This window comes from Xenopus laevis, chromosome 8S, assembly GCF_017654675.1.
Source record: "Xenopus laevis strain J_2021 chromosome 8S, Xenopus_laevis_v10.1, whole genome shotgun sequence".
Lineage (NCBI taxonomy): Eukaryota > Metazoa > Chordata > Amphibia > Anura > Pipidae > Xenopus > Xenopus laevis.
Window position 1 is genome coordinate 2,808,762 of NC_054386.1, and position 13,641 is coordinate 2,822,402.

The window sequence follows — 13,641 nt, forward strand, 5'->3', positions numbered from 1 at the left end:
TTATCTGCTCTGAATCCATAAATGTCTCTACTGGTTTTATTGTTACTTTATACTCAGGAAGGGCTTTTTCCCGTCTGCAGGAAATTGTAGCCACTTTTAGGGTTTTTTTTTTCTTCCACCTTCTATTATTTAATCAAAACTCCTGTGTCTAATTGAAGGGATTAACTGCAGCTCATGAGCAGTTCAAGGCAACGTTACCTGAGGCTGACAAGGAGCGCCAAGCAATTCTAGGAATTCAGAGTGAGATTGCCAAAATCATGCAGACGTATCATATCAATATATCTGGCTCGAACCCCTACACCAGCATCACCCCTCAAGAAATCAACAACAAATGGGACCACGTAAGTGCTTCGAATATCATGTGAATAAATGGAGAAATTGAAAGGAAAGCCGAGCTGCAAAAGACGCAACTTTTGTTCTAACTTGTTACATATGTACCAAGTGGATTTTGTATCTGAATGTTTTTGTGTGGTATAAGGATTGGTTATAAGAATGTAAAATGTGCACAAAAATTGGAAGGGAAACAGATTGGGGAAGTTTGCACACACCTAGTAACCCATAGCAACCAACCAGATGACCAATAAATGCTACTAATTTGGTTGCATTCCATATGTATTCTATACATTTCATTAAAGGAGAAGGAAAGTCTTTTTTCACTTGGGGGTGCCAAATGTTAGGCACCAACAGGTATTTGGTAGGGATGCACCGAATCCACTATTTGGGATTCGCCCATATCCCCGAATCCTTGGTGAAAGATTCGGCTGAATACTGAAACGAATCTGAATCGTAATTTGCATATGTAAATTAGGGTCAGGATTCGGATTTGGTTCGGCCAGACACAAGGATTCTGCCGAATCAGAATCCTGCTGAAAAAGGCTGAATCCAAAACCGAATCCTGGATTCGGTGCATCCCTAGTATTTGGTCAGCACTTATACCATCTCATTCACTCCAGTCTGGTGCAAGTCCCACAGTTTCCACCGCCAACTTGTTTGCCAAACTTTGTGTTATAGACGGCACCATTCACGGATTTCTTTTTTTTAAAACTCTTTTATTGAGACATGTGCTCTGACCCAAACAATCGACAACATTTAAGACCACCATCGGTCTTTTATCAAGCCAAATGTTAGGCATTTTTACCTACCTGAAACACCGGGCCGGTGCACCTATCAGCAGAAAACTGCACCGGCCCAGGGTTATACCAGTGAGCACCTCGGAGGGATCCTCTTCCGGCTTCTTCTTTCTTCAAATTTCCCAGGGCAGACGCATGCGCAGTTGAAGGAAATAGCGACTTTTTAGTTAAAGTTTGGCTTTTTGCTCCACTGCGCATGCACAACCGCCCAAAGAAACAGGAGGATGGAAGAGGATGGCTCTGTGATGCTCACTAGAAGAACCTCGGGCCGGTGCAGTTTTCTGCTGATAGGAGCCCAGGGTTTCAGGTAAGTAAATACAATCACTTGGGGTGCCCAACATTCAGTCCCCTAAGTGCAAAAAGACTTTACTTCTCCTTTAACACCCATGAAACTTCACACACAGGAAGGAGCAGTTTCAACGCTGTAACATGGACTTTTTATTTTTTTTACAAAAACAAAATACATTTAATGGAGTTTTAAAAACAAACCTCTTCAGTCTCTATTGATACATGCGCAAAGCTTTCATGTTGGGAAGGGAAAGCTCACTCATATCTTCATGTACAAATTATGGGGTCAAACTTGGCAAAAAAGTTCAATTCAGACCAGCTGTAACTGTCAACACTTAATTACATTACCATTTAACTCCACAAATTCAAAATCAATGGTCTATAGCAGCCAAGCTTACTTTGCTTTTCCCTTTGTGTTTAGGTTAGACAGCTGGTCCCCCGTCGGGATCAGGCACTTACAGAGGAACACGCCCGACAGCAGCAGAATGAACGACTGCGGAAATCGTTTGCTGCGCAGGCCAATGTCATTGGGCCATGGATACAAACAAAGATGCCGGTGCGTAAAATGGACTTTCTAACTCCTCCCGTCAATATTTGGAGGCCACAAGTTGAACGCCCCCGTTCCTCTAACTGTTCACAGAATTTCGATTGCAGGCAGGCACCAATCCGGAACACCAGAAGAAAAAATAGTAGAATCTAGAAGCCCAAAATTTCATTAATACAAAAAGTCTTTATTTTATATTATGTATAAAAAATATAAGCCTTACGCGTTTCGTGTCACCCAAGGACACTTAATCACAGGCTCCAACTGTTGGTCAGCCTGACCTGACCGCATTTGATCGTTCATTCTGTGAGTTGTAGTTAATCATTTGCAGAGCTGCAGGTTAGACATGTACAAGGGAAAATGCTCGGTGCTGCATGTGTCCCCTAAACGGTTTAGATACACGGTTCCTTATTATTAGGTGCTCAAAATGTTTCTGCTATATCATTGCCTGTAGGAGATTGGACGCATTGCTATAGAAATGCATGGGACCCTGGAGGACCAACTGAATCATCTGCGGCAGTATGAGAAAAGCATTGTAAACTATAAACCAAAGATTGACCAGTTAGAAAGCGATCACCAACAGATTCAAGAAGCGCTTATCTTTGACAACAAACACACCAACTACACCATGGAGGTAAGTGGCAATTTCAGAAGAATAAATCAAGGTGACTTGCATCAAGAATATGTGAGTTTATTTTTTATTGCAGTAAAGTTGCAAATGTGCATAAAGAGCAAAGTCCACAGATGTAATCGTGATCCACTGATGTTTTTATTTCAGCATATTCGCGTGGGCTGGGAGCAGCTTCTAACCACTATTGCCAGGACCATCAATGAGGTGGAAAATCAGGTCCTCACACGAGATGCCAAAGGCATTAGCCAAGAGCAAATGAATGAATTCAGGAATTCTTTCAATCATTTTGATAAAGTAAGTAATCAAGTGCCCACATTGACATTGCTGTGACTGGTGTTGGGGTAACTGCATGGGTGCTTGGATACAGTTAGGGTAGACATGGGAAATCTGTACCCACCAGATGACTAGGGTCATAAATACTATTTAAAGGTAGTTTTGTAGTGAAGCAGAGACTTAAAACCTGAGCAATAATTATACCACATGCACCAGTTCAGCAGTGTGTGTCCAACCTGCAAGATTAAACTTGGTTCCATAGAAAACCTGCAAGTTGGTCGTGTGAAGAACTGAGTATTCGTTACTTTATTTAAAAAATTGTAAAAAGTTGCACAGTCTAGATCTCCCACTCATGGGGAAAAATACTGAGAAGCTTTAAACGTACCATCGACTCTTCTTTAGTGCTCCCTGGTATCCCCCAGGGGCACATGCATAGCTCAGATATTTTTAAGAGATACTGTCATGGGAAAAAACATTTTTTTCAAAATGAATCAGTTAATAGTGCTGCTCCAGCAGAATTCTGCACTGAAATCCATTTCTCAAAAGAGCAAACAGATTTTTTTATATTTAATTTTGAAATCTGACATGGGGCTAGACATATTGTCAATTTCCCAGCTGCCCCCAGTCATGCGACTGATAAACTTCAGTCACTCTTTACTGCTGTACTGCAAGTTGGAGTGATATCACCCCCTCCCCTTCCCCCCAGCAGCCAAACAAAAGAACAATGGGAAGGTAACCAGATAACAGCTCCCTAACACAAGATAACAGCTGCCTGGTAGATCTAAGAACAACACTCAATAGTAAAAACCCATGTCCCACTGAGACACATTCAGTTACATTGAGAAGGAAAAACAGCAGCCTGCCAGAAAGCATTTCTCTCCTAAAGTGCAGGCACAAGTCACATGACCAGGGGCAGCTGGGAAATTGACATGTCTAGCCCCATGTCAGATTTTTTTTTCCCCATGACAGTATCCCTTTATTAATGACACACTCTGCACCAAAGTATCCCAGACCAGTAAGATGCAACTATTATAGAACTGGCCACAAATCTTGAGGCCCAATGTCTGATAGTCCAATGCTTCTCAGCCACTGAGATTGCCCCTGCTGCTTCCTCTCCCCCTTCCTAATGGTTTCTGCTGGCTCCTTTTAGCCAATAATGTTCTAATGTGGCAGTTTGAGGCTTTTCAGATGTTAGTGCCATCTTCTTCCATCAGTCTAAAACTGCAGTCAATATAAAAAATCGAATATATTTGAAATTCACATGGTGTCTGTTATTAACAATAAGTGATTGTTGCACCTCTTCACTTTTTTACTTTAAAAGGGGTAGTTCACCTTTATGTTCACTTTTAGCATGATATAGACTGGCCAAATCTAAGCAACTTTTTTGATTAGCCTTCTTTTTTTTTTTTATAGTTTTTGAAACATTTGCCTCCTTCTTCTGACTTTTTCCATCTTTCAAATGGGGGTCACTGACCCCCATCTGTAAGGCTGAAAAAATATTACTATTATTATTATTTTTACTATTATTCCTAACTCTTCTATGTTTCTATTCAGACCCTCTATTATAGATATTCCAGTCTCTTATTGAAATTGATGCATGGATGCTAGGGGAATTTTGCACCTAGCAACCAGAATTCTGGAGAGCTAGAGGATAAAAAGTTGAATAACTCAAAAACCACAAATAATAAAAAAAAAAAATGAAGCCATTGCTTTACATGATACTAAAAGTTAGCTCAAAGGTGAACCCCAACACAATGTATTACACAATACAATAACGCTTATGGCCTTAAAATAAAAGATACTAAAAAACATAGAAAAACATAGCAAATATTACTCATGTGCCTTTCAGATATGATTTATTAATTTATGAATGTTATTACTAGAAACCATTTCAAATAAGAGCAAAATATATACTTTTTTACATTAAAAGAAAAGTTATTTACAGACCAAGCCTTTTGTCAGCTTTAAACAAATCTCTTCCGGTATTTTCGTGAATGAAAACTTGGCCCTTGTGCTGGCAGATTCCTGCTTTTCTCTATAGATCACCTGTGTGACGTTCAGTGAAATGCTTTGTTATTGTACTGCTAGACCAGTAGCCCACATATCTGCTAGACCAGTATCCTACGTATCTGCTGGATCAGTAGCCCACATATCTGCTAGAGCAGTAGCCCACGTATCTGCTAGACCAGTATCCTATGTATCTGCTAGACCAGTATCCTACGTATCTGCTAGATCAGTAGCCCACGTATCTGCTAGATCAGTAGCCCACGTATCTGCTAGAGCAGTAGCCCACGTATCTGCTAGAGCAGTAGCCCACGTATCTGCTAGGCCAGTAGCCCACGTATCTGCTAGAGCATTAACCCACGTATCTGCTAGACCTGTATCCTATGTATCTGCTAGACCAGTATCCTACGTATCTGCTAGACCAGTATCCTACGTATCTGCTAGACAAGTAGCCCACGTATCTGCTAGACCAGTATCCTATGTATCTGCTAGACCAGTAGCCCACGTATCTGCTAGACCAGTATCCTACGTATCTGCTAGACCAGTATCCTACGTATCTGCTAGACCAGTATCCTACGTATCTGCTAGACAAGTAGCCCACGTATCTGCTAGACCAGTATCCTATGTATCTGCTAGACCAGTAGCCCACGTATCTGCTAGACCAGTATCCTATGTATCTGCTAGACCAGTAGCCCACGTATCTGCTAGACCAGTATCCTATGTATCTGCTAGACCAGTAGCCCACGTATCTGCTAGACCAGTATCCTATGTATCTGCTAGACCAGTAGCCCACGTATCTGCTAGACCAGTATCCTACGTATCTGCTAGACAAGTAGCCCACGTATCCGGCTATGAGAGCTCACAGACACTGTGCATCTAGCAGTGAAGCTATTAAAGCATTACATGCCTACAAGCCACTGTATGATATCTAACGTTGTCTTTTTTGGCTCCTGTTCCCTGCACCTGCACATTCCTGTTGCTTCCACTGCATGATCCACCTTTCACAACCAATCCCATCACTCTGCATTGCCAACACTTTTGCGCTGTCACCTACTCACTGGTTCCTTGGCATGTCCTGGACACCCGGCACCCACAAAGGATCACTCTGGCAGGCTTGGCCCGGAGGAGTTTAAAGCTTGTCTCATCAGCTTGGGTTACGATATTGGAAACGATCCTCAGGTACTGGAAATTGCTTTTTACAATGTAGGTCAGGGATTGGAATATTGTGTGTGTTTGTTTGTTTGATCCAGGTACTGAGCGTTGATGCTGCCGTTCCTGCACATTAAGAAGAAATAATGTTGTTTTTCTTCCCCTTCCATTTTCTTTTACTCATTGTTATCTCTTTCAACATTCATTATATCTCGCCCCCCATTTTATGGGTATTTTCAATTTTTACCCTATATCTATTAAATCCATCATTATGTCCTTTCCTGCCCAATTCCATCTGTGCTCTTTCTCAACTCCTTTGCTCTTTTCTATCTGAACATTTCTCCTTGGACAATACGCAGAAGAAGAGCGGTTTCATGGAGAGTGATGATTTCCGCGCCTGTCTCATCTCCATGGGTTACAATATGGTAACGTAGACTCGTCTGCTTGTGTATGGTCTTCTAATGTGGTTTATTTATGTATAATAGAATATACTGTGTGTGTATGTCTATGTATAGAGGGAGCAACACTCAAAGTACTTTATATTTATTGGATTTGTCTCATTTCAGATGACATGGACCCATGAAAAAATAGTAATAATACCAATAAATATAAGCGGCTGCGTTGAGTGTTCCCTCCATACTTTTTCTATTTTGATGACATATGGGTCTGATATGGGGAGACTTTGTGGGAATTTGGGCTTTTATATTGAATTAAGAGACCTTGGGGGGGGGGGGTTGGAGGTTTTTAAACAAAATTAGGAATGTACCATAAATATGAAATAATGTGATTGTACCGGCCACACAGTGAGTAGAACGGTGACAGAATAGCTTAATTGTATTTTGCACGGCAAAGAACCAAAGCAACCGCTAACTTATGTAACAAGTGCAAAGCCCATTGCATTTTGGGAGACTGGGTGGAGACAAGAATTTAAATTGACATATGTTCATATCTTTCTTCATTGAGCCCAAAAGCTATTTATTTTTTTCATAAGCAACAACAGTAAGGGAGTAACTGAATGAAAAACGGTAGACATTTTTTAATTCAAGTATATCGGACATAGGGTTTCTTTTTCATTAAAGAAAGTAAAAATGGGATTTTATTTTTTTTTTGCCTTTACATGCCTTTTAACTTGACTGGGATATGTGTCGAAATGGAACTAGTTACTGTTGAAGGTGCTATTTTAAAATATTCCTTTAAAAATAGAAGAGCAGCAGATAATAAGCACATGACATAAGTATCTGTCGATGTTGTCAGGCAGCTGCTTTATTTGTACACATTCGTAACAAAACCATCCATAAAGCCTTTAAATTAAAATGTGCCGTTAATAGATCTAAATAGATGTTTCCCGTAGTTAAAGGGATCCTGTCATCGGAAAACATGTTTTTTTTAAAATGCATCAGTTAATAGTGCTACTCCAGCAGAATTCTGCACTGAAATCCATTTCTCAAAAGAGCAAACAGATTTTTTTATATTCAATTTTGAAATCTGACATGGGGCTAGACATATTGTCAATTTCCCAGCTGCCCCCAGTCATGTGACTTGTGCCTGCACTTTAGGAGAGAAATGCTTTCTGGCAGGCTTCTGTTTTTCCTTCTCAATGTAACTGAATGTGTCTGAGTGGGACCTGGATTTTACTATTGAGTGTTGTTCTTAGATCTACCAGGCAGCTGTTATCTTGTGTTAGGGAGCTGTTATCTGGTTACCTTCCCATTGTTCTGTTGTTTGGCTGCTGGGGGGGGGAAAGGGAGGGGGTGATATCAGTCCAACTTGCAGTACAGCAGTAAAGAGTGACTGAAGTTTATCAGAGCACAAGTCACATGACCAGGGGCAGCTGGGAAACTGACAATATGTCTAGCCCCATGTCAGATTTCAAAATTGAATATAAAAAAATCTGTTTGCTCTTTTGAGAAATGGATTTCAGTGCAGAATTCTGCTGGAGCAGCACTACTAACTGATTCATTTTGAAAAAAAAAAATATTTTTCCCATGACAGTATCCCTTTAAAGTGGACCTGTCATCCAGACACAAAAATCTGTATAATAAAAGTATTTTTCAAATTAAACATGAAATCCAATTTCTATTTTTTATTAAAGCATTCATAGCTGTTGTAAGCTCATTTAAAAATCTCAGCTGTCAATCAAATATTGTCTGCCCCTCCTCTATGCCAGTGGCATAGAGGCGGGGCAGACAATTACTTTCACTTTCCATTCAGCACTTCCTACATGTCACTGCTCTCCTTATATTCCCCCCGTTCTTTTTACCATTTAATTGTGTAGCCAGGACATGGAAATGGACATCAGGTCCCCCATTCTGGTGCACAAACAAGATTCTGAGATGATACAAGGCTTGTCTTAATAACAGTGTCCACAAAATGGCTGTTGCCTACTTGTTATAATGATGAATTCCCAGACTGAAGGAAACAAAATTCAAATAATTTATATAGTGTAATTAAAGTTCATTTTGCTTGACTAATGTGATAAAATAGAATTTGGAATATTGTTTTTGGGTGACGGGTCCCCTTTAAGATCTATACATTGTTTCTTCAGGGTTAGTGGAGGCAGATAATACTTTTATTGTTATATATATATTGTGTTTTTTTCATCCAAAATCAACCCAAACTTTCATGCTGTTGAGACATATGATGCATCAATTACCTCAGTATATCTTCTGGTCGTATTGATGTACAGTCCTATACATATTAATGATGCACATAACTTGTATTTTGTAGTCCATTATCCCTTGTGCCCAGTTGCTGGCAGTGCCCTCACACATACAGAAATCATTTTTTGTTTTTTATATTGAACTGACGGCTACACCAAGAATTAATTTCTTTCCTTGAAAAGCCGTTTGACAAGAATAAACCTGTCTATTGTATTTCTTATACCCGTCATTGGATAACTGGTGGTTGTTGTTTTGATTTCTAGGGAGAAGCAGAATTTGCTCGAATTATGAGCATCGTCGATCCCAACAGACTTGGCCTTGTAACATTTCAGGCCTTTATTGACTTCATGTCCCGTGAGACTCAAGACACTGATACAGCAGATCAAGTCATGGCTTCTTTCAAGATTCTTGCTGGAGATAAGGTTTGTGTGAAGCTCTTTACATATAAAGGGGTGGCTCACTTTTAATTTACTTTTCGGATGTTACAGAATGCTCTTTATAGTTTTTGAATTATTTGTCTTCCTCTTTTTTCATTTTGCAAATGGGGAGGTCGCTGACCCTGGCAACCAAAACTATTATTCTGAGAGTATATACATTTATATAGCTATTATTTTTTATTCCATTTCTATGCAGACCCTCTTCTATTAATATTGCTGTCCAGTGTCGGACTGGCCCACCAGGATACCAGGAAAACTCCCATTGGGTGTCAGTGGCCCCTTATGCTGCTAAACATTTGGTCTATTTCATGGCTATTCCCTATTTCTATGAGAACAAAGAGGCTAAATAGATGGAATAATAGATTATAGTCTGTAAAGAAAAGAGAACAGAGGTTGAGTGAGGAGAGGAACAATAATAGTATTGAGAGTGGCCCCTGGTCTAAGGTTTTTGGGTGGCCCCTGGTGTCCCAGTCTGACACTGTTGCTGTCTCTTGTTAAAACTTGTTGATAGGGTAATTTGCACCCTAGCAACCAGATAGCAGCTGAAAACACCAAACTGAAGAGCTGCTAAACAAAAAGCTAAATAACTGGAAAATCGTTCAAAATCAATAGATGAATTGCAAATTCTGTCAGAATGTCAATGTCTACATCATACTAAAAATTTACTGTCATGGGAAAAAATGTTTTTTTCAGTTAATAGTGCTGCTCCAGCAGAATTCTGCATTGGAATCCATTTTCCAAAAGAGCAAATAGATTTTTGTATATTTAATTGTGAAATCTGACATGGGGCTAGATATATTGTCAGTTTCCCAGCTGCCCCTGGTCATGTGACTTGTGCTCCGATGAACTTCAGTCACTCTTTACTGCTGTACTGCAAGTTGGAGTGATATCACCCCCTCCCTTTCCCCCCAGCAGCCAAACAAAAGAACAATGGGAAGGTAACCAGATAGCAGCTCCCTAACACAAGATAACAGCTGCCTGGTAGATCTAAGAACAACACTCAGTAGTAAAATCCAGGTCCCACTGAGACACATTCAGTTACATTGAGTAGGAGAAACAACAGGCTGCCAGAAAGCAGTTCCATCCTAAAGTGCTGGCTCTTTCTGAAATCACATGACCAGGCAAAATGAGCTGAGATGCACCTACACACCAATATTACAACTAAATACACTTGCTGCTTCAGGAATGACATTTTATATTGTACAGTGAATTATTTGCAGTGTAAACAGTGTCATTTAGAAATAAAAACTACATCATAAAAATCATGTCAATCTTGTTTAGTGTAAAAATAAAATCTGGGTAAACAGATCTAATATAGTTAGTTAGCCAAAATGTAATGTATAAAGGCTGGAGTGAGTAGATGTGTAACATAATAGCCAGAACACTACTTAACACGACTATAAGGGAGGCCACATGGGACATAACTGTTGCTTTTGAATCTGAGCTGAATGCTGAGGATCAATTACAAACTCACTGAACAGTTATGTCCCATGTGGCCCCCCTTATAGTCACTGACTATTCAGAGTTAGATCAGGTATGATAAATCATTCTACATAATAAATATAGAGTTATAAATTGCAAAATTGTGGCTGATCTATTGGCAACAAAAACGCTTTGCGAACCTTCCTTGTCCTTAAATGTAACTTTCATTTCTTACCCTGTAGAATTACATCACTGCAGATGAACTGCGCCGGGAACTGCCCCCTGATCAAGCCGAATACTGCATTGCCAGAATGGCTCCATACATGGGACCTGGCGCTGTTCCTGGAGCCCTGGACTACATGTCTTTCTCAACAGCACTATACGGAGAAAGTGACCTTTAACCCTTCCCTCCCCACTCACGTGTCACCGCAGCAGCGCTTTTTCTCTCTCTCCCATGTGCTTTCAGCGTTCACGCCTCTTGTGTGTCATTTCTTAGTTCACCAGAAGATAAAAATCACGTTCTCCCCCCCCCCGTTTTTGTTTTGTGCTGGGAACTCTGTCTGGCACTGCAAGGGTTAATACCTGTTCAGAAAGCGAGAGTTTACAAATAAAAACAAAAAAAAAAAATAGAAATTTTTACAGAAGACATTTAAAATGCATATTTTATTATTGAAAAGAATTTGATGCTGTATTTTTTCTGCCAAAAAAAAAAATTCCAAGGTGTTGCGTTTCCTTTGGTTACGGCATTATGGAGATCTAACAGGTTTAGCACGAGTTACTTGTTTTCCTTTAAAAAAAATAAAATAAACATATTTTTATTATTATTTTTTTTTATATATATATATAAATATATTTTTGTGGCAAATTGGCAAGATAGAGCTGCGATGCAAATGTTGTTGAACTAAATGTCCCAGCCAGTCGCCTGTGAGGTCGATAGTTAAAGGAGGAATATCCCAGATAAAGTCTCATGTTCAGTCTTCTACACCTGGGAGTAAAACCTTCTTTGCTACTTCATCATATTTGTCAAAGGAAAAGCAAACTCTGTGTCTTCAATATTTAATTTAAAGTACAAAACTGCAATCCAACGTTGCTGAACATGGTTTATTATTATTATTTGGTTTTTGTTTGGAATTATTAAGCTTAAATAATTTGTTCTCAATATTGCTTGTCACGGGCCATATTAAAGAAATTCTTGTTTAAATACCAAGACTTTTTATTTTGGCTTAGATTGGGCATTTGTCAAAGCTGGAATACCCCCAACGAAGGCTAATTAGACAATTAGATTCTCGTTCCATGGCAGTATAGAAACCAGTGCAGTCTGCTTGAGAATTAAAAATCAGCCTGGTTAGAATCCGTTACTATGATGAACCCCAAGTTTCTCAACAGCAGCTTTGATCACACTGAGCATGTGCAGAGCCACTGACACTACCAGAATGTAAGATTGACCTGAACACTTATCCCTGGGCTACAATAGTTACATCACTACAGGGCTGCCATCAGAAATCAAGGGGTCCCGCACAACAACATTTTCTGGGCCCCCTTGCCACCCCTCCCCCATCAGTAGAAAGGCCACACGAGTTAAAACATTAAGTTCCCACCCTAAAAGTTTTAAAAAAAGCTTTGGTGCCTAGGGCCCCTACAAGTTATTGTACGGAGTTCCATGACCTGTATAAAAACACTCGGCCTTCGGCCTCGTACTTTTATATGGTCATGAAACTCCTCGGTGACTTATAATATCCTTATATTTTACAAGAGGGGGTACTTTATTCACTATATAAATGAATAAAATGAATCAATATAGCCAGTAATCCAGAAAAATAGAACTTTAAAAAGGTAAACTCACCACTTCACACAGTGTGTCCTGATGCTCGAGCCCCAGACCTTCAGCCACGGACAGACCAGGAAAAAACAAGCTGGACCACAGTCAATAGCCGCTGCTACAATCGTTTACTTTTAAGGTTGAGCGCAAACAAAAAAAAAAGCCTTGCGCGTTTTGTGCCTTCATGGGGCACTATGAAAAAAAAATCTTTGTTAAATATACTGAGGCTCATTTATAAACACTGGGCAAATTTGCACCTGGGCAGTTACCCATAGCAACCAATCAGGTGATTTCTTTTAGTGTTCACCCTGCAGCTGACAGTAAAAAGCTAATCACTGATTGGTTGCTATGGGTTGCTGCCCAGGTGCAAATTTGCCCAGTGTTTATAAATGAGCCCCACTGTATCTTTTGGTCCTAACTAGAGCAGAAAAAAATTGATATCCAAGGTAATGGTGAGTGGTAATTTGTATTAATAATAATACAGGTATGGGATCCGTTATCCAGAAACCCATTATCCAGAAAGCTCTGAATTATGGAATGGCCTTCTCCCATAGACTCCATTATAACAAATAATCCAAATGTTTAAAAACGATTTCCTTTTTCTGTGTAATAATAAAACAGTAACTTGTACTTGATCCCAACTAAGATATAATTAATCCTTATTGGAGGAAAAACCAACCTATTGGGTTTATTTAATGTTTACATGATTTTCTAGTAGATTTAAGGCATAAAGATCCAAATTACTGAAAGATCCATTATCCGGAACATTCTGGATAACAAATCTCATACGTGTAATTGTTGGCCTGTTGTTCGGTTGCTAAATTTATAGACATAGTATTATGTGTGTGTGTTTCCTTACTTGCGAGGGTTAGAGTTTTACGGGGTTAATTACTAAACAACTAATGCAAAAATCATGATTTTGTGATTTTTTTTTTTCTAAAATTGGATTTTAAAAAAAAAAACCTGTCGAGGTTGCATATAAATCAATGGGAGAAGTCCCAACGATTTTTTGATGTGCGCTGGGTGCGCTGGGTGCGCTGGGTTTCATGCAATACCCTTCAGGCAAAAACTAAAGGTTTTAGTGAAAAATCCGAAAAAATTTCGAAAATCAGATTTTTTTTCCCCGCAGATTTTCAGGAAAATGTAATAATAAATAAGCGCAAAAGTCCTGAGTTTGTAGCAAAAAATATTGAGATAAAATTGGACTTTGATAAATAACCCCCTAAAGGTCCCCATAGATGCAAAGATTTCTCTTGCCGAATGACCGATTTTAGCGAACTCCAA

At 39.5% G+C, this 13,641-nt stretch overlaps 1 protein-coding gene across 4 annotated transcripts in view; it reads left to right on the plus strand.

Moving 5' to 3' along the window:
* The window catches only part of actn1.S (actinin alpha 1 S homeolog), a 73,474-nt gene extending 61,735 nt beyond the window's left edge, over window positions 1-11,739 (plus strand). For 2 of the 4 annotated variants that reach the window (XM_018231948.2, XM_041574167.1), the window contains 7 exons: window positions 159-341; window positions 1,840-1,974; window positions 2,417-2,596; window positions 2,741-2,887; window positions 6,379-6,444; window positions 8,943-9,101; window positions 10,781-11,739. In XM_018231948.2, coding sequence (XP_018087437.1) covers window positions 159-341; window positions 1,840-1,974; window positions 2,417-2,596; window positions 2,741-2,887; window positions 6,379-6,444; window positions 8,943-9,101; window positions 10,781-10,939 — 1,029 coding nt within the window. In that variant the 3' untranslated portion in view covers window positions 10,940-11,739. 4 annotated transcript variants of the gene reach the window in all.
* Window positions 11,740-13,641: the final 1,902 nt, after the last annotated feature.